This window comes from Pseudophryne corroboree, chromosome 5 (genome assembly GCF_028390025.1).
Source record: "Pseudophryne corroboree isolate aPseCor3 chromosome 5, aPseCor3.hap2, whole genome shotgun sequence".
Classification (NCBI taxonomy): Eukaryota; Metazoa; Chordata; class Amphibia; order Anura; family Myobatrachidae; genus Pseudophryne; species Pseudophryne corroboree.
This window is the reverse complement of record NC_086448.1, coordinates 534075920-534096871: the sequence shown is the minus strand read 5'-3', so window position 1 is coordinate 534096871 and position 20952 is coordinate 534075920. Positions and strand designations below refer to the sequence as shown.

Genomic DNA, 20952 nt, shown 5'->3' with positions numbered 1-20952 from the left:
AACCCTTTCCTTGCTGAAGGAGGGGTACCTAGACAATCACTTGCTGTGAATACAGTTTCTGTATAGCCACCAACACTGCCTCCCTGACAGAGGGAGTTGCTGGTAAGGCAGATTTTAGAAAACGGCGGGGGGTGGGGGGTGAGTCTCGAATTCCTGCCTGTACCCCTGAGATACTACTTGAAGGATCCAGGGATCCACCTGTGAGAGAGCCCACTGTGTGCAGAAATTTCTGAGACGGGCCCCCACCGTACCCGGGTCCGCCTGTGAAGCCCCAGCGTCATGCTGTGGACTTACCGGACGCGGGGGAGGACTTTTGCTCTTGGGAACTGGCTGTATGCTGCAGCTTTTTCCCTCTACCTTTGCCTCTCGGCAGAAAGGATGCGCCTCGAGCCCTCTTGTGTTTATGGGGCCAAAAGGACTGTACTTGATAATACGGTGCTTTCTTTTGCTGTGGGGTAGCCTGTGGCAAAATGTCGATTTCCCAGCCGTAGCTGTGGAAACGAGGTCTGAAAGACCATCCCCAACAGTTCCACCCCTCAGCAAAATATTGTCCCTATCCAGGGTATCAATATTATCCGACAGGGAATCTGACCACGCAGCAGCAGCACTGCACATCCATGCTGATGCAATCGCTGGTCGCAATATAATGCCCGTGTGTGTATATATAGCTTTTAGGGTAGCTTCCTGCCTTCTATCAGCAGGATCCTTTAGGGCGGCCGTATCCGGAGACGGTAGTGCCACCTGTTTTGATAAACGTGTAAGCGCTTTATCTACCCTAGGGGATGTTTCCCAACGTGACCTATCCTCTGGCGGGAAAGGGTACGCTGCCAATAACCTTTAGAAATTATCAATTTCTTATCGGGGGAAGTCCAGGCATCCTCACACACCTCATTTAATTCCTCAGATGCAGGAAAAACTACTGGTAGTTTTTTCTCACCGAACATAATACCCTTTTTTGTGGTACCTGGGGTACTATCAGAAATGTGTAATACATTTTTCATTGCCTCAATCATGTAACGGGTGGACCTATTGGAGGGTACACTAGTCTCATCGTCGACGACACTGGAGTCGGTATCAGTGTCGACATCTGTGTCTGTCATCTGAGGTAGCGGGCGTTTTAAAGCCCCTGATGACATTTGAGACGCTGGAACAGTCACAAGCTGAGTAGCCGGCTGTCCTATGTCGTCAAACCTTTTATGTAAGGAGCTGACACTGTCACGTAATTCCTTCCATAAGTCCATCCACACAGGTGTCGACCCCTCAGGGGGTGACAACACATTTACAGGCATTTGCTCTGCCTCCACATCATTTTCCTCATCATACATGTCGACACAGCGGTACCGACACACAGCACACACACAGGGAATGCTCTGACAGAGGACAGGACCCCACAAAGCCCTTTGGGGAGATAGAGGAAGAGTATGCCAGCACACACCAGAGCGCTATATACCACAGGGATATCACCTATAAAGAGTGTTTTCCCCATATAGCTGCATATATATATTATACTGCGCCTAAATTTGTGCCCCCCCCCTCTCTTTTTTACCCTTTCTGTAGTGCAGGACTGCAGGGGAGAGCCAGGGAGCGATCCTTCCAGCGAAGCTGTGAGGGAAAATGGCGCCAGTGTGCTGAGGGAGATGGCTCCGCCCCTTTTTCGGCTGGCTTTCTCCCGCTATTTTAATATTTCTGGCAGGGGTTAATATACACCTATATAGCCTCTGGGGCTATATATGGTGTCAGTTTGCCAGCCAAGGTGTTATTTATTGCTGCTCAGGGCGCCGCCCCCCCCCCCCCCCCAGCGCCCTGCACCCATCAGTGACCGAAGTGTGTGGTGTGCATGAGGAGCAATGGCGCACAGCTGCAGTGCTGTGCGCTACCTTGGAGAAGACAGAAGTCTTCAGCCGCCGATTTTCCGGACCTTCTTGCTTCTGGCTCTGTAAGGGGGACGGCGGCGCGGCTCCGGGAGCGGACGACGAGGTCGGGTCCTGTGTGCGATCCCTCTGGAGCTAATGGTGTCCAGTAGCCTAAGAAGCCCAAGCTACCACCACTTAGGTAGGTTCGCTTCTTCTCCCCTTAGTCCCTCGGTGCAGTGAGCCTGTTGCCAGCAGGTCTCACTGTAAAATAAAAAACCTAAATTATACTTTCTTTCTAGGAGTTCAGGAGAGCCCCTAGTGTGCATCCAGCTCAGCCGGGCACAGAAATCTAACTGAGGCTTGGAGGAGGGTCATAGGGGGAGGAGCCAGTGCACACCAGATAGTCCTAAATCTTTCTTTAGATGTGCCCAGTCTCCTGCGGAGCCGTCTATTCCCCATGGTCCTTACGGAGTTCCCAGCATCCACTAGGACGTCAGAGAAAAAAACAAAACAAACAAAAGCACTTGCAAACCAAATGGCATATTAATCTTACCAATACATGTTTACTAACAGAAATAATGGTGTTTGGTAATACATTGATTGAAAGGCCTATGCAAAGTTTCTCAACTCCGCCATTACAGTCCCGATTATAAGGATATCCATGCTTGAGTCCAAAAGGTTAAATGAAATTGACTGAGGTATTAATTAAGTTACCTGTACTCAAGCAAGGATATCCTTAACCACTAAACTGGCGAATTTGTTATCCAAAAAAATGCTCAGGTTTTTTTATGGTTGAATTAGGTCAAGAACATATAGTTAAAACTTATCCAAAATGAAAACATCGGAACATTGCAAATTTAACTTCCTCATCTGAGCAGCCACAAAGTACACACTGGGGGACCAAGGGAGGATTAATTTACATTTCCCAGCGGTTGTTCCTCTGTGCAGCCGCTAGGTGGGTGGTCAAGCTGTGCTGACTGATCAGCAGCACCTCACACACTGGGGGAGAGTGCAGGGATGCAGAGGGGCCGGGAGGTTCCTCTGATTGGTGGCTGCTAGAAGATTATTGTCTGGAAGCCACCCACTCTGTGTTTCTGACTGGGCGCATTGTGGTCGTAAACTATGTGAAAACGTCAGACAAGTGGTTAAAACGTAGACTGTAATGGCGGAGTTTGGAATACTTTGGCCTATGCTACTACTATGCCCATTTTCTCCAAGTGTGGTTTATAATAATAAAATAGACTTATCAACTATTAATATTTAGAATGTTTTCTAGTGTCTAGAAAGAGGTTTGCTCACATCAGAAATCTCATCATGCATACCAAAAGATTATTATTACCTTTTTTGAATTGTTTTTCCATTTGCTTGAATACACCACAATGTCACGCTTTTGATGTGAAGTTTTCACCAACGTAAAGATGAACTTCTCACACTTCTGTTTAGAATTTAGCAGCGAAAGTGCCACTTTGGTTGGTAGACAAAGTGGATTTGGATTATTGGAACTAATACTCCAGGAAGCATAGGCAGAAGTCTTTTGGTCATTCTGAGGAAGGGCTGTAGGCTTTCGCTTCAAAAGGTAACACCATGTAAAACTTGTTGAAGTCTTGAGGCTAGGAAAGGACAATCGATGCATGTCGCCTGCGTTAACCACAGAAATTGCTGCACCAAGTTTCACTTGGCCTTGAATATGAAAAGTTTTAGTAGTGAGAGGGGACCATCTCTCTTGATTACTGTATGTAGACTTCAAAGAACATGTATGAGTGTTTACAGAAGGCTCTGGTGACATTCTTACAGTGGGACACAATGGTTCTGGAGATTTATTTTTTTCATATTCTACTATGTCATTTTCATCAGAAACAGGTTTTGTCGAAGATTGGTTGCCAAGCTGTGTTCTATAAGAACAATTTTCTGGTTTATAATTTCCTGGGGAAACACTGTAATCTAAGCTTTCACCTGGATCTGTAGTGCAGAACTGTCTTACTAGCATTGGCTTTCTTTGTTTCCCAGGTTCTACAGTCTTCAAACCCAACAAATGCACTTGTTGACTATTGGTATTGCATGCAGCCCCACTTTCATCTTTGACACGTTTTTGTTGTTTTTCCATTGCAATATCAAGGCTGTTTGCTGGCGAAAGCATTCGCTTACTTGAGGCAGAGGTCTCTTGCTGAGGAACAAGACCAGGTATGGACACCGGTATAGAGCGTGGAAGACTATTTTCATATTTTTTGACAGAGCTTGGCAGAGGTCTGCTGGGCTCCTCTTGAGACTTTGGCATAGGTAATGGGTTTCTAGCTGCTGTGGCAGGGATTGAATTTGCTTTGCAAACAACTTGATTCCCTTGATCTTGTGTCACTAATATCTCAGGGAGAGATGCAGTTGTAGAAAACCCGTAATATAAAGAATTGCTATAGTTGTGAACTGGCACAACTATTGAATGAGTAGTTTGATAATTACAACCCTTAACATTTCTAGATGTGTTGTTAATGAGATTGTCAACAGCACAACTACTTGGAAAAATTATATTAATAGGTTTAGTAGAACTAAACTGGTTTTCTTGAACCTTTTGACATTCTAGTTGATATTTTGGAGCAAACACAGATTTATTTTCATTTTTATTCTGGGGCACAGTATTCTTCTCTTTATCATCTCCCTTTGTTGTACTTTGCATACTACTAGGAAAATCATTTTTAAATAAGATAGTATTAGTTATTTGTAGCGGAACAGTACTGTCCGTAATCTGAACATTTGCAGGCGTTGAAGTTTCAACTGAAAAAGGTTGGTCAGTTGCAGTCATTTGTCTTGTGATCATTGTAGGACACACATTAACTTCTGTTAAGGATTGGCTTATAGCATGCAAACTTTGCTGTGACAACACAGAACTTTCAGATTGAAGAGTTTGGGATCTCACTGTACAGACACTTGTTTCAGAAATATTTAAAGATATTTGTTTTACAAGGGGCCCTCTCCTCCTTTCTAACAATGGAACATGTCCACTATTTGTGCTACACATAAGCGATGATCTAGAAGACAATGTACTAGTTGGTGACATAGATCTTGATCGAGACATACTTCCACAGTCAAAAGATTTACTTCTATAGTCTATGACATCCATAGAAGGTTGAGTACAATTTATTTGCTCGGAGGCAGCTCTTCTCATTTCCCTTGGAACACCAAATGTATTTAGTCCAGTTGGTATTGTAAGAAACTCAGATTTGTTTAAGCTATTTAATTTTGAGAAACTATCAGTTTTTAAAGATTCTTCCTTTTCAAATGAAGCTGAAAAACTTGAAGCACGGGACAGACTGCTCTCACGACTCAAGCTTCTTGAAAGGGTTGACTCAAAACTAGATTCAGCAGATGAGTTGTCAAGATCAGCCAGTCGTATTCTTTTCTTTTTTGGAGGAAGTTTTTCTGTTGGTAGACTGGAAAGGCTTCCGCTGCGCTGTGGCCAAGCAAACTTTTCTTGCTGTTCTTGGTCATTTGTTTGAATCTCTTGATCTTTATCTGGTTCTTCTGTAACTAAGATCTCTGGAACCTGAATGTTATTTTGACGTATAAGTCGGGATTGAGAGTTTGCAGTTCTTTCTGTATGCATGCCATGCTGGCATTCCTGGACCTCTGTTTTAGAGACTTCAACTGATCCACTTGGTGACAGCTGAGTAGCAAAAGGAGATCTTTCTTCATGAATGATACCTACTGCATTCAAAGGGCTGTTTACATTACATTTCTGAAGTTCATACAATGGTGCATGTAAAACTTTTTCAATAGAGTCTGCTTTCTCAAATGAATTGGGCCTGCTCAGTGAATTTGTGTGCTGAATTACAGATATCCCAGTTCCCTGACATTTCAGCTCAACTTTTTCCTTTAAAACCAAATTTGTTTTTTTTTCCATTGCAGGTACCTTGATGTCAGAACTAGTCTCAGTACTCCTTGATACTAGCTGTATTTGCTGGCTCAGTGATGAAATGGTGCACGACTGTGAACCTAATATTGTAATAGTGGACGAGGTTTTAGCACTAGCCAAACTAAGAGGTTCCTTATTTTCTGAAGCAGGAGTGAATTCACTTTGTTGAGGTTCATCGTCATCACCAACACTTTTCATCTTTCTCCGTTTCCTAATTAAAAGAGGCTGTTCCAAAACCCCAGTCGAACTAGCAACTCTGTAATGAAGAATTTGGGGCTGAGAGCTGTTTAAAGGCGTGCTATGTTCTGTCTCACGAGTCACTGTTTTACTTTTTGGTCCATGTAGTTCAGAACAATAAAACTTCTTATGATTTTCAAAGTTTTCTAATTTCCTATATCGGTTTCTACATGTTTCACATTCAAACATAGTGCCCCGGCCTTGATGTGTTTTTTTAATCTTGTCTAAACTAGACCCTTGCACAAATGATTTGCTTCTAGGCAACAAAACATCCTGTAAAGATTTGCTTGTAGGGTAGCTTTCATCAACTGATCGTGCAGGTCCCAGGCCACACTGCTCAGTGGCAGAGGAGTCTTCTACAGCTGCTTGTCTGACAAGTGTGCGAGGATGGGCCGTCTGATTAGGTGTAGGTGGTCCTGAAACAAACACATCATCATAAAGAGAACCTATTTTGTCATCAAATGACTGACTGCCTCTAAGAGGATGAGAGGCTGGAATTACTGGGGGAATAGCTGAATAGCCTGTTGTGGGCATAGAATTGCTTCTTGTAATTGGCAAACAGTCAATAGAAGGATATTGTGATGGAACAGACAGAAAAAAAACTTGCTTGGATTTTTCAGTTGGTGTGAATGGGGACTTTGGTATGTCAGAACTAGAGCTAGTGCGCCTTCCAACAGGTTTCAGATCAAACTGGAAGGAATCCTTAAATATGTAAGACTTTGGTGAATCTATGCTGCCTCTTCGAGACAATGAAGTTCGCCTTGGCTTTACACTGTCTAGCTGCTTGTCATCAACTACAGCTTCATTGTCTGATATTAATTTTGAAATGCGCTCTTCAAGAGTTTTTGTTCCTAATGGCGGGCGCATTATTCCTGTGGCAATAGTTTGCTTCTCAACACATGGATGTGCCATAATTGCCCCTGTTACACCTATGTGTGCTAAAGAGCTTACATTTTTAAGAAAGTCTTTTTCAGAAGAGGGCAAAAGTTTTAAGAATGGGGCTGGTGAGGTCATTGCTTGATCTGCACTCTCTGACCGGGAGAAATAACCAGAGTCAGTGCTTCCTAAGCTTCTAGGGCTCAAAAGACATTTGCCTTGCTGCTCTTGAGCACAGTCTGTAGCTTGCTGTCTCTGTAATTGTGCATGAGTAGTTATATTCATTGGAATTTTACTCTCTACATGATTTAGTTCACACATTTTGTGAGACGATTGCTCTACTTCACTTAATGAACACATTCGTAGGACATTTGAAGTCTTATTTTTAATTTTTAATTCAGTCATTTGTGCTATAAAATGTTCAGAATTAGACTCTAAAACTTTTGGGCTATCAGCTCTTAAAGGAGAAACACTAACTGGATATACAACAACTTTTGGCAATTCTGCGGGTTTTCCTTCTGTAGGTTTCTCTTGCACATAATTGTCCTGCAACATAGCAACAGGGCTATTGGAGGAAGACCTTCTGTCTTCTTGCGTTAAGGTGTCAGTCTCAGGTGGCATTTTTACACTTTCTGGGAATTCCAGACCAGGAACATTTTGATCTTCTTGCCTTTCTTCTGATGTATACTCTTCATCACTATCTCCACTTTCATCTACATCTGAACTAATAAAAAGAGCTTTCTCTGAATCCTGTGAAAGGAGCATACCTCCAGAATCTGGCCGCAAGCCTAGTCCTAGCTTGATGGCATGTGCGTGAGACTTTTTGTGCTTGTAAAGATTACTTTTTGTTTTAAATGAGAATCCACATGTCACACAAGGGTATGGACGCTCCCCAGTATGTGAGCGAATGTGCTTTAGGAGAACGCTGGGTTTTGCACAAGCCCTGTAACAATATTCACATATATATTTACCTTGCTTTTTAGGTTTTTGATCCTTTAGAACAATATTGCACATTTGCTCCCCAGTGAAAAGTGAGGCCACTTGGGTTACATTATATGTGGAGTTTAAAGACAGATTTGAAGGATTACATAAAGGAGGATTTCCTTGCAATGAAAGAACCTGAGTTACAGAGGACGATGGAGAATTTACTATTGAAGATGTTACAGCTACATGGTAAACTTGTTGGTGTTTTACAACATCTATAGAGTTAGAGTAACTGGGACAGACAGGAGGCTGCTGCTGCTTTTGACACTGTTCTTCCTCACTACCTGAATGGACCTGGGTATGTATGGACCCTTTTGATGATGTGCAAGGCTGACCACTTTGACCATTACGATGAAAATGGGAATATCTAGCACCTGAATCTCCTTGAGAAGACGATGATTGACACAAAGCTTCTGTATACGTTACTGAAGGTGCAGCTATATTATGCCCTTGTTTTTCAGTTTGGGTACCACAAGGAGGCCGGGACTGGTTCAAAGTGTTGAGTTCAGGCTCCATAGCTTTTAATAAAACATCAAATGCTGAATTTGCACATAAATACTGCTTACTGGTATTTTCAGACTTAATATTTAAATTTTTCTGATTGACTGGTATTGAACTAGTAGTAGGACTTTCCTTAAGTAAAGTCATTTTGCCTCCAAAATCATACCCTTCGTTTCTCCCGTTGCTTAAGTCTGATGGAACAGAAAGTTTTTTAGCCTGCATTGAAATGCCAGACTTCACAGACTGACCAATGAGCTCAGAACTTGTCCCTTTGCTTTGCTTGTTTTGTTTTCGGATTTGAGATGGCAAAAGTTCCTTATCTTTTGTGTGAACAGGTCCTGAAAGAGTAGTGCTCTGAGATGTGTACACCTCTATATCATGCCTTTGTTTCTCCTTAGAAACATTCTTTAGTGGTGATTTCGGTATTTTCTTCAAGTGATTTTCTATTACAATTTTTTTCCTCTTGACACCTTTAACAGTATTAGAGCAACCTCGGGAAGCAGCAGCAACAGTTTCTGCAAGATGAGAAAAAAGTTATTAATAAATAAAAGAGGATGGCAGCAAATAACGGTTGAAAGTTTGTAGCAAGAAAATAGATACAGGTTGTGTTTTTTCAACTCGGTTTTATGAAGTTTGTAACAAACAAATTAAATCCATGACACAATGCTCTATTACAGCATCCTCATAAAACAGAAAGCACAAAATTTGACATCAAGTATTTTTGGGTTTATCAAATATTGCGGCTATGTATATTACCACTACATCACAAATAATATAACTTTAATGTAAAACAAAACGGTATGCAGTTAATGTCTGTTAGATTGGGCATTCTGATAAATCTGGCAAGTGTGCAAAACTGTTACATAGTTGTTTGTACCCATGCAAGGTCAACACTAGCAGTGTATGCAAAAGCAGAGTCTGTTCTAGCTAAGGGCCTAATTCATCATGTGTTGACTTATTCCACTAACATGCGGGGGGACGCCCAACACAGGGAAAGGCTGCACCGCATGCCGGTTGTTGCCTCCCCCCGCTAAAATGTGAGCGCTTCACTAAACAGTGAAGTGCTTGCATGTTTAGGGTAGCCCCTGCATCTGCAACCGTTAGGAATCCAAGAACATGGTTGGTTGCATTTACAGAGGTATAAGAACCAATAATCTGCAAAAAAGGAACAGATGAAAAATAGGATTTTGGTACTCACCGTTAAATCCTTTTCTCCTAGTCCGTAGAGGATGCTGGGGACTCCAAAAGGACCATGGGGTATAGACGGGATCCGCAGGAGCTTGGGCACACTAAAAAGACTTAAGACTGGGTGTGAACTGGCTCCTCCCTCTATGCCCCTCCTCCAGACCTCAGTTATAGGAACTGTGCCCAGGAGAGACGGACATTACAAGGAAAGATTTTTGTCTTAACTAAGGGCTACCAAATTACCAGCCCACACCATAAACATACCGTACAACCGGAATAACGCCAAACCAGATAACAGTATGCATAAAACTCCAGCAACCAGCTGCAACAAACCAATACACAAGTCATGTATAAACTAACTTAACCAGTAAGAAAATATATAATGCAAGTAATAGTCAGCACTGGGACGGGCGCCCAGCATCCTCTACGGACTAGGAGAAAAGGATTTAACGGTGAGTACCAAAATCCTATTTTCTCTTACGTCCTAGAGTATGCTGGGGACTCCAAAAGGACCATGGGGATTATACCAAAGCTCCAGAACGGGCGGGAGAGTGCGGACGACTCTGCAGCACCGACTGAGCAAACGCCAGGTCCTCATCGGCCAGGGTATCGAACTTATAGAATTTAGCAAAAGTGTTCGAACCCGACCAAGTAGCCGCTCGGCAAAGCTGTAGTGCCGAAACACCTCGGGCAGCCGCCCAAGATGAGCCCACCTTCCTGGTAGAATGGGCTTTAACCGACTTCGGCACCGGCAACCCCACCGAAGAATGAGCTTGCTGGATCGTACTACAAATCCAGCGTGCAATAGTCTGTTTTGACGTGGGATGACCAACCTTGTTGGCCGCATACAAAACAAACAACGCTTCAGTTTTCCTAGTAACAGCTGTCCTAGAAACGTAAACTTTTAACGCTCTTACAACATCCAGAGATTTTGGAATCGCCACTTCTTCCGTAGCTACCGGAACCACAATAGGTTGGTTAATGTGAAATGACGAAACCACCTTCGGTAGAAATTGTTGACGAGTCCTCAATTCCGCCCTATCCGCAGGAAAAATCAAGTACGGACTCTTATGAGATAAAGCTGCCAATTCCGATACTCGCCTGGCAGATGCCAGCGCCGAAAACATAACTACCTTCCAAGTGAGAAATTTTAATTCAACCGTCCGCAAAGGTTCAAACCAGGAAGACATGAGGAACCGTAGGACGACATCAAGGTTCCATGGCGCTACAGGCGGTAGAAACGGTGGATTGATATGCATTACACCCTTTACAAAAGTCTGAACCTCTGGGAGGGCAGCTAACTCTTTTTGAAAGAAAATAGACAAAGCCGAAATTTGCACTTTGATGGAACCCAATTTCAGGCCTGCATCTACACCCGCCTGTAAAAAGTGGAGAAAACGACCCAAGTGAAAATCCTCCGCAGGAGCCTTTTTAACCTCACACCAGGAAACATATTTCCTCCAGATACGGTGATAGTGTTTCGCCGTAACCTCTTTCCTAGCCTTAATGAGAGTTGGAATGACCTCCCTGGGAATACCCTTACGAGCTAAGATCTGACGCTCAACCTCCATGCCGTCAAACGCAGCCGCGGTAAGTCCGGAAACACGCATGGACCCTGTAACAACAGATCCTCTCTTAGAGGAAGCGGCCAAGGATCTTCCACCAGTAAGCCCTTCTTGGCCAGTCTGGGACGACGAGAATCGCCTGAACCCTTGCTCGACGAAAGATCCCCAGCACCTTTGGAATGAGAGGAAGAGGAGGGAACACATACATTGACTGGAAAACCCACGGAGACACCAGGGCGTCCACCGCCGTGGCTTGTGGGTCCCTTGACCTGGAACAATACCTCGGGAGCTTCTTGTTGAGCCGAGACGCCATCATGTCTATCAACGGAATTCCCCAGCGTCTTGTCACTTCTGCAAATACCTCTTGGTGCAGAGCCCACTCTCCCAGATGGAGGTCGTGTCTGCTGAGGAAATCCGCTTCCCAGTTGTCCACCCCCGGTAGGAAAACTGCTGACAGTGCGCTGACGTGTTGTTCCGCCCAGCGAAGTATCTTTGTGGCCTCCACCATTGCTGCTCTGCTCCTCGTTCCGCCTTGCCGGTTTATATGGGCCACCGCTGTGATGTTGTCTGACTGTACCAGGACCGGTCGACCCTGAAGAAGACTTCTTGCTTGGAGCAGGCCGTTGTAAATGGCTCTTAATTCTAGAACATTTATGTGGAGACAGGCTTCCTGGAGCGACCATTTTCCCTGGAAATTTCTTCCTTGGGCGACTGCGCCCCAGCCCCAGAGACTTGCATTTGTTGTCAGAAGTACCCAATCCTGGATACCGAATCGGCGTCCCCCCAGGAGGTGATGAGCTTGTAGCCACCACAGGAGAGAAATTCTGGCTCTGGGAGATAGACTTATCTTCCGGTGAATGTGTAGGTGAGACCCGGACCATTTGCTCAGCAAGTCCCACTGAAACACGCGGGCGTGAAATCTGCCGTATGGAATGGCTTCGTACGCCGCAACCATCTTCCCCAGAACCCGAGTACAATGATTGATCGACACACTCGTCGGCTTCAGAAGTTCTCTGACCATCGTCTGCAATTCCAGAGCCTTTTCTTCTGGAAGGAATATCTTCTGTAACTCCATGTCCAGAATCATGCCCAGAAAAGGAAGCCGAGTGGTCGGAATCAACTGGGATTTCGGCAAATTGAGGACCCATCCGTGTTGTCGCAGAATCGATAGAGACAACTCTACACTTGTCAGCAATCATTCCTTGGACCTCGCCTTTATCAGGAGATCGTCCAAGTACGGGATAATTGAAACCCCTTGTTTGCGAAGAACCATCATTTCCGCCATGACCTTGGTGAAAATCCTCGGAGCCGTGGAAAGCCCAAACGGCAACGTCTGAAATTGGTAATGAGAATCCTGTATCGCAAACCTGAGGAAAAAAAAAAGGCAAACGGCTGCGCTGGATGTCAGGAATATAAATATACTGTACAGAGAGCCAACGTAAAAAGTAGCAATATTTATTATAAATGAAACATTATATACCGGTAAATGATTAAGAACAATCACTGATAGTGAACTATGGGTAACTTGTAGTAGCTCAGGATCAGTATAATAAACGTAACCTTGAAGGAAAAAGTTCCGTATTCCACTTGATAGGATAAGTAATTAATGGAGAACAGGGTGCACTGGTATTATCCCAATGGGATGTAAGTTCCTCAGTTAGAATGAATCTCAATACCTCTCCGGTGGGCTGGTCAAGGCCGAGCGTCCTCGGCGTGTGTGTCCTGCAGTGCCCACATACGCTGTGCAGCGGAGGGGAGAAGACCGTCTTTTTCACAACCTGGCTGTGGCGGCGTGTATGTTAAAGCCGCTGATGACGGAAGCTGTGAACGGAGGGTGCAGTAGGGATCGATGTGCACCTTGTAGTTACACCTGAGCTGGGTGTGAGTGGGGGCGGGTCCTGACGCGTTTCGTCACGCTCCACGTGACTTTTTCAAAGGTAGATACCTGCTTTCCAAACAGACAGCCAGTGGTACTCCAGTGTCCTTGCAAGGACACTGGAGTACCACTGGCTGTCTGTTTGGAAAGCAGGTATCTACCTTTGAAAAAGTCACGTGGAGCGTGACGAAACGCGTCAGGACCCGCCCCCACTCACACCCAGCTCAGGTGTAACTACAAGGTGCACATCGATCCCTACTGCACCCTCCGTTCACAGCTTCCGTCATCAGCGGCTTTAACATACACGCCGCCACAGCCAGGTTGTGAAAAAGACGGTCTTCTCCCCTCCGCTGCACAGCGTATGTGGGCACTGCAGGACACACACGCCGAGGACGCTCGGCCTTGACCAGCCCACCGGAGAGGTATTGAGATTCATTCTAACTGAGGAACTTACATCCCATTGGGATAATACCAGTGCACCCTGTTCTCCATTAATTACTTATCCTATCAAGTGGAATACGGAACTTTTTCCTTCAAGGTTACGTTTATTATACTGATCCTGAGCTACTACAAGTTACCCATAGTTCACTATCAGTGATTGTTCTTAATCATTTACCGGTATATAATGTTTCATTTATAATAAATATTGCTACTTTTTACGTTGGCTCTCTGTACAGTATATTTATATTCCTGACATCCAGCGCAGCCGTTTGCCTTTTTCCTTCTGTTGCTATCTCAATACTACACATAGTATTCTGGCAAGCGCAGCATCTCAGGAATAGTTATCTTCAGATGTGTTATATTATTAGTTTATCTTATATAACTTGATATTCAGGCGCTTGTTTTGCAGTTTTTTGTTTTGTTTCTATATTGACAAACCTGAGGAAAGCCTGATGCGGAGGATATATCGGCACATGTAAGTAGGCATCCTTTATGTCGACTGACGCCATAAAATCCACCCCCTCCAGGCTCGCAATCACCGCTCGAAGGGATTCCATCTTGAACCTGAAGACTTTCAAGTATGGACTGAGAGATTTTAGATTTAGAATTGGTCTGACCGAACCGTCCGGTTTCGGTACCACAAAGAGGCTCGAGTAGAACCCCCCCCCCCCCCCCCCCGCGCTGGGACGGAGGGACGGGAACAATGACCCTCTGTAGACGCAATTTTTGAATGGCCGCCCGGACCACCTCCCTGTCCGGAAGAACCACTGGTAATGCCGAAATGAAGAACCGGTGAGGGGGCATCTCCTGAAACTCCAGTTTGTATCCTTGAGACACTATTTTTAACACCCAAGGATCCAGGTCTGAGTGAATCCAGACCTGGCTGAATACCTGAAGACGGCCCCCCACCGGTCCGGACTCCCCCAGGGAAGCCCCAGCGTCATGCGGTGGACTTGGTAGCAGCCGGGGAGGACTTCTGGTCCTATGCACCTGAGGTTGCAGGAATTTTTCTTCCCCGTCCTCTACCCTTTGAGGCGAGGAAAGATGAACCCTTTCCACGCCTGTATTTATCGTGATGAAAGGACTGCATTTGCTGATGTGGTGCCTTCTTCTGTTGTGTGGGAACATAAGGAAGAAAAGAGGACTTACCCGCAGTCGCGGTCGAGACTAGGTCCGCAAGGCCGTCCCCAAACAAGACCGTACCTTTAAAGGGTAGAGCTTCCATAGACCTCTCGGAGTCGGCATCAGCATTCCATTGATGGATCCATAAGGCCCTCCTGGCAGATATCGACATGGCATTGGTCCTTGATCCCAAGAGACAGACGTCCCTTGCAGCGTCCTTTAGGTAATCCGCAGCGTACTTAATATAACCGAGAGTTAGAAGGACATTATCTTTATCAAGAGTATCCATGTCACTAGCTTAATTCTCCGCCCATTTAGCAATAGCACTACTCACCCATAACGACGCCACAGCAGGTCTGAGCAATGCACCCGTATTAGCGAAAATGGACTTCAGACACGTCTCCAACTTCCGATCCGCCGGATCCTTGAGAGCTGCTGTGTCAGGAGACGGAAGCGCCACCTTCTTAGACAAACGGTATAGAGCTTTATCAACGGTTGGAGATGTCTCCCATTTTTCCCTGTCATCAGAGGGAAAAGGATACGCCATAAAAATCCTCTTGGGAATCTGCCATTTCTTATCCGGCAATTCCCAAGCCTCTTCACAAAGAGTATTCAATTCATGAGAGGGGGGAAACTTTACCTCAGGTTTCTTCCCCTTGAATAAGCAAATCCTTGTTTCCTGCACCGCAGGTTCATCAGAAATCTGCAACACATCCTTTATAGCCACAATCATGTACTGAACACTCATAACCAAACGTGGAAGTAACGCTGCCTCAGTGAAATCGACCTCGGAATCAGAGTCCGTGTCGGTATCCGTATCCCCCACCTGAGTAAAAGGCCTCTTATGGGACCCGGATGGGGTCTGTACCTGAGATAAAGCCTCCTCCATAGATTTCTTCCACACCTGGGTCTGTGACTCAGACTTATCTAACCTCTTAGATAAAGAAGCTACATTGGAATTTATTGTAGTAAGGCGTGCTAGTAAATCAGGAGTCGGCTGCGTCGACAGTGCTAGCTCTAGCCCCGCATCCCCACCTCCTACAACCTCCTCTGGTGAATAACATTCAGGTTCCGACATGTCGACACGCAGTACCGACACCCACAACACCCAGAACCGTCCCAGCAAGGTGACAGGCCCTCAATTCAGCCCAGAAGAGGAGACAGAGGGAGTATGCTAGCTCACACCCAAGCGCCTGTATTGGGACACAGAAGATTAAGTGTACCCAGCGCTGCCTTATAGTTCACAACTGGTACCCCACAGCGGCTCCCCACTGGAGATGCCCCTTATACTTGCAGAAAACGTGGAGGTCCTGGCAGCGTCTCTCCCTCGGTGCTGTGTATGGAGAAAATGGCGCGCAAGTGAGCCGCGGACCGAAGCTCCGCCCCCTTCCCCGCGGCTTCGGCCCGCCAAATTTTAACATACAAAAAATGCCCGCCGGGGGTCTGTAATAAAGTGCCTCGGCACCTACGATCTTTTGCCGGCTCAGTAACCTCAGTAACATGCCCCCCAGGGCGCCCCCCCCCCCCCAGCGCCCTGCACCCAGTGACAAGCGTTGGTGATGTGTGTGTGGGAGCATGGAGCACAGCGTTACCGCTGTGCTTTACCTTCCGTCACTAAAGTCTTCTGCCGTCCTGAAGTCTTCTGTTCTTCTCATACTCACCCAACTTCTGACTTCTGGCTTCTGTGAGGGGGTGACGGCGTGGCTCCGGGAACAAGCAGCTAGGCGCACCAAGTGATCGAACCCTCTGGAGCTAATGGTGTCCAGTAGCCGAGAAGCAGAGCCTTGAAACTCACAGAAGTAGGCCTGCTTCTCTCCCCTCACTCCCACGCTGCAGGGAGCCTGTAGCCAGCAGGGCTCCCTGAAAATAAAAAACCTAACAAAAAGTATTTTCCTAGAGAAACTCAGGAGAGCTCCCCTAGTGTGCATCCAGTCACTCCTGGGCACAAAGTCTAACTGAGGTCTGGAGGAGGGGCATAGAGGAGTAGCCAGTTCACACCCAGTCTTAAGTCTTTTTAGTGTGCCCAAGCTCCTGCGGATCCCGTCTATACCCCACGGTCCTTTTGGAGTCCCCAGCATCCTCTAGGACGTAAGAGAAACAATAATACCCAAGTAATGGAAAAAGATACTCCAGCATGTGTTAAATATACATTTGCCACTGTGCAAAAGATCCTGCTGTGTATGCTCTAATGATCTCCTTATCATCACCCCTTTCTCCTACAAGACACACAAATATTCTTTCACCCTATCTTGTATCCGCTCACTGCCTACCACATTCATGATGTCCTTAAACATATGCATTCTAGGTCACGAGAGTGGGGGGTTGGGGTGGGGGGTGGCTGAATTGGAGAACTGAACCCTTGTAATGATAAGACTTTGTCTTCTATTGTTATGCAAGCCATGCATCAGAACGATTTCTTTCCAACCAGCCAACTTTTTGGCTGGTTGGAAAGATAATCTGGCAGTGTGTGGGAGGAAACGATAATCAGCCGTTCACTCCCACACTCTAAAAAACAGCCAGAAACGGTCTGTCCAACTAGTTGGGGAAATCAAACCGGTTTGATTTTCCCAACTAATCGTTCTTGTGTAGGGGGAAAGTTTCCCCCAACTGAACGATTAGTAGGCGGACACTTCTGCCTACTTCTGTCACCAATGTGCCTGTCCTACAGCAATTCTATGTGGTGCCCCTCCATGCAGCAGCACACCTGAGAAAGATGCAGCCTCCAGAACCAGTTGGGGTTCCAGTCCCGGGGGTGAGCATGGGATCCCTTGCCGCACTGATAGGGTCTCTTCAGCCAGTACATGAACTTCTCCAGCGGGGTCAGGCTGCGCTCTAAGGAGTCACACTACACCCCCAGGAAGCTGCCATCAGCCGCTGCTTGCGGGAAAATAGGGCGGCCTCGGGCTTACTCATGCCCCCCTCTTACTGTGCCAAGCCCCCCGGGCGCATCTCAGCCCGAGCCCGGAGTTGGTGCAAAGTTTCTGACGGTGTGTGTGTGCGCGTGTGTGGCGGTGCGGGTGGAGAGGGCTCTGCGCTGACCCGCACCCCCTGGGGTCCTGACAGTTGCTGCTGGTCTGAGAGTAGTGAGAGACTCGCCCGCTGCGGGCTGAGGCTGAGCACAGGACTTAGGATCAGCCCCCCCTCCCCAATACCCGGCCGCTGGCAACGCACATGGCCACCGGGCAACACAGCGGCAGCAGCACACTCCACTGCCAGTAACCCCTGCTCTGACAGGCTCACCCGCTGCACGGTGACCGTACATTAGGGCTGAGTATCTCCCAGAGCAGGGGAGTCAGCGGGTGCTGCCCTCTACAGTGTACGAGTACTAACTATAGTACTAAACTCATCAGCTGCTGCATATGCCAGTCCAGAGTATCTCCCAGAGACAGGACAGTATATTAATACAGACTATACCCATCAGTGAGTGACTTCTAGAGCAGCTGATGACTATAGTCAGTACTAATTCACTATATAGGGCACTGACTGTCCTATCTGTGAGCTAACTATTACTGACCATTCTCACCAGCTGCACTATAGGTCAGTCTGAGTATCTCCCAGAGACCGGACAGTGCGTACCCTATATAGTGTATTAGTATTGACTATACTTATCAGCTGCCCCACAGGTCAGGAGACAGACACTGAGAGCCCGACAGCCGGGATCCCGGCGGCAAGCACAGCCATGTGTATGTCGCCCCACGGTTATATTCCCCTCTGGGTGGTGGCGTGGACCACCACCCCAGAGGGGTAACTAGCCAGCGGTAAGGACTCCGACCGCCGGTATTTCAGCTGGTGTCGGGATTCCGGTGTAGGTATCCTGACCGCCGGGATCCCGACAGGCGGGAAATTGACTGCCTCCCTATGACAGGCAATGGGTGCCCTTTATAGTATATCAGTACAGAGTGTACTCTTCAGATGCTCCACAGGTCAATACAGAGTATGTCGCAGAGACAGGACAGTGCTATTAGTACTGGCCAGCATCCTCCAAAGTATTACTGTAGCTGCACTATACTGTAGGTCCACACTGAGCATGCAGCCCAATGTTTCTTTCGTCCCGGCATAAACAGGCTGTGGCTTGCACTGTGTCCCCTGCCGCCCCCCCCCATCCCGCCCGCCCCCACCTGACAGCAGTGGCTAATGCTAGCCATACATCCCGATGCTATTCAACTGTAGGCAAATTAAATTGACCCCTATGTTTGGGAATTTAGGCTGTAAGCTCCAATGATTCTGTAAACGCTGCATACTTTGTGGTTCTAAATACATACGTACATAAAAAAATGCCACCAGTAACATATTAGCATTAAGCTATAGTATGTGCATAAATTATATAGAACAATAAAGAAAAGGTTCTTTATTATAAAGCGGTATTCTGTACTGAAATTAAATATTTAATTATGAGGCAGTACACTGCAGTTGATTTGTCAGCAGTGTTTATTTTGAAAAAACAAAAACATTCCTTGCATGTACTGTATGTACAATATTTCTAGTACTCAGAATAATTGTCATGTAAGGTAAATTTAATTCCTAACACAGTATCCTCATTAAGAAGCTTTACATTGATTTTTCCTACTTTAACAGAAATAGAAAAGCAGATTTATATGCAAAGCAATATTCAATGTGCATACATACATGAAAATGCAATCATGCTCTGTAATTTCAGTGCATCATAAAACATTCCAAAGCCTTATTATATATTTACAAATAAATAAAAGTACCTGTTCTGCTCAGGTTCAGCTTCCTTCACAAATTCCAGTGCTAATTCTCAGTGCTGACAGTACTAGCTTCCTCAAGCCCACGCATTATTATAACAGCTATCTGCTTCCTTTCGAACACTCCTATCTCTTGCTATCCTCCTTCACTCTTTTAATTAATCTGAGCACTAAGTACAATGATACAGAGCCGTAAACAGCAGCACTAAACCACAAGCACAGAAGCTGTTCAAAATTATATATTTGTAGTATACAGTAATATGCAAATAAAAAAAAAAGTATCTTTAAAACAAATATGTTCCTAAAATACAATATCACGTAGAAGAACATGGTAATGTATTATGCTTCAATGTTTTTTTCTTATTATTTTTCCTTATTTTTGTATACTGCATAGAAGATGGAATATGTGCCTTATGGTATTAAATCATACAGAGAACAAATAGGCATGAGGCTGCAGGTGTATTAAACTAAATGTGCATCTCAAAGGAAAAATAGGACAAATGTTTCTCTTCTGTGTAGAAAATTTGAAAATAAATGCTATGGAGCTTCCGTTAGGATGGTTATCAAGCACCTTGCAATATCCAATTATAGTTTTCTTCAAAATAATGTCAAAAATCTGTATAAAATAATGCAATAAAAGATTAAATACAAATTATAGGAAAATCAGGTAGAAAGAAGGTAGATACACTCCAGCGCTAGAAGGAATACCACATTCAACCCTGTGCTATGTAGATTTCCACACAAGCGCCTATCACCAACAAGAAAATCAATTAAATAGTGAAACTTAAAGTCAAGAAGTTGGAATTTGAGCCAGCAGGCTATTCTCAATCCGTAGAATTCCACAATGTTACATGTAAAGAACAACAAATATATAATAGTGCAGACTGTCAAAACAAGATTAGGGTTTTATTCATGTGATCCACTTGCAAACAGAGGGTTAATATCAGCTTGATGGTAATCCCACAATGGCAATACAGCATATACCAGATGTATCAGTTCAGATGTTAACGACCAGCCTTTCATGTAGACTGCTGCCAGACACAGCAATGGCTGCTCTCTGCTCCTGCTGTCTTGTGGGAATGATAGAAGGAAGGCAGAGCTAAGACCAGGAGAAAATGGCCGCCGCTCCTGACGTCACTACACGGCCAGGGAACCTATTGCTGCTGCCGGATTGGTCTACAGGCTGCAGCAGCAATAGGTTCCCTGGCCGTGTACCTCGCAAAAAGAAATTTAACAATGGTAAGTCTTACCATAAATCTCCTTTACTGCAGCAGGGTACACTGGTATTCCACAGGGAATAACATCGGGGATGTCCTAAATCAGCTCCTCAAGGGAGGGGACGCACTGTAGCGGGCACAAGAACCCGGCGTCCAAAAGAAGCATTGTGGGAGGCAGAAGTATCAAAGGCACAGAACCTGATGAACGTGTTCACTGAGGACCACGTAGCCACCTTGCACAATTGTTAAGCGGACGCACCACGACGGGCCGCACAAGAAGGTCCAACAGACCGATTAGAATGTGCCTTGATAGCAGCAGGAGCTGGGAGTCCAGCCTGCATATAAGCTTCTAATACATCTGGCCAAGGTTTGCTTATTCGCAGGCCAGCCAGTGAAAACCAAAAAGTACAAAAAGGGAATCTGACCTCGAGAGAGGCAGTCCTTTCCACATATATACGGAGAGCCCGTACCACATCCAAAGACCG

At 45.6% G+C, this 20952-nt stretch overlaps 1 protein-coding gene across 9 annotated transcripts in view; it reads right to left on the bottom strand.

The window, feature by feature from the left end:
- Positions 1-20952, bottom strand: part of HIVEP1 (HIVEP zinc finger 1) — a 578844-nt gene that overhangs the window by 88322 nt on the left and 469570 nt on the right. For all 9 annotated transcript variants that reach the window (XM_063923170.1, XM_063923175.1, XM_063923174.1 and 6 more), the window contains one exon: positions 3193-8870. In XM_063923170.1, coding sequence (XP_063779240.1) covers positions 3193-8870 — 5678 coding nt within the window. The remainder of the gene's footprint in view (positions 1-3192; positions 8871-20952) is intronic.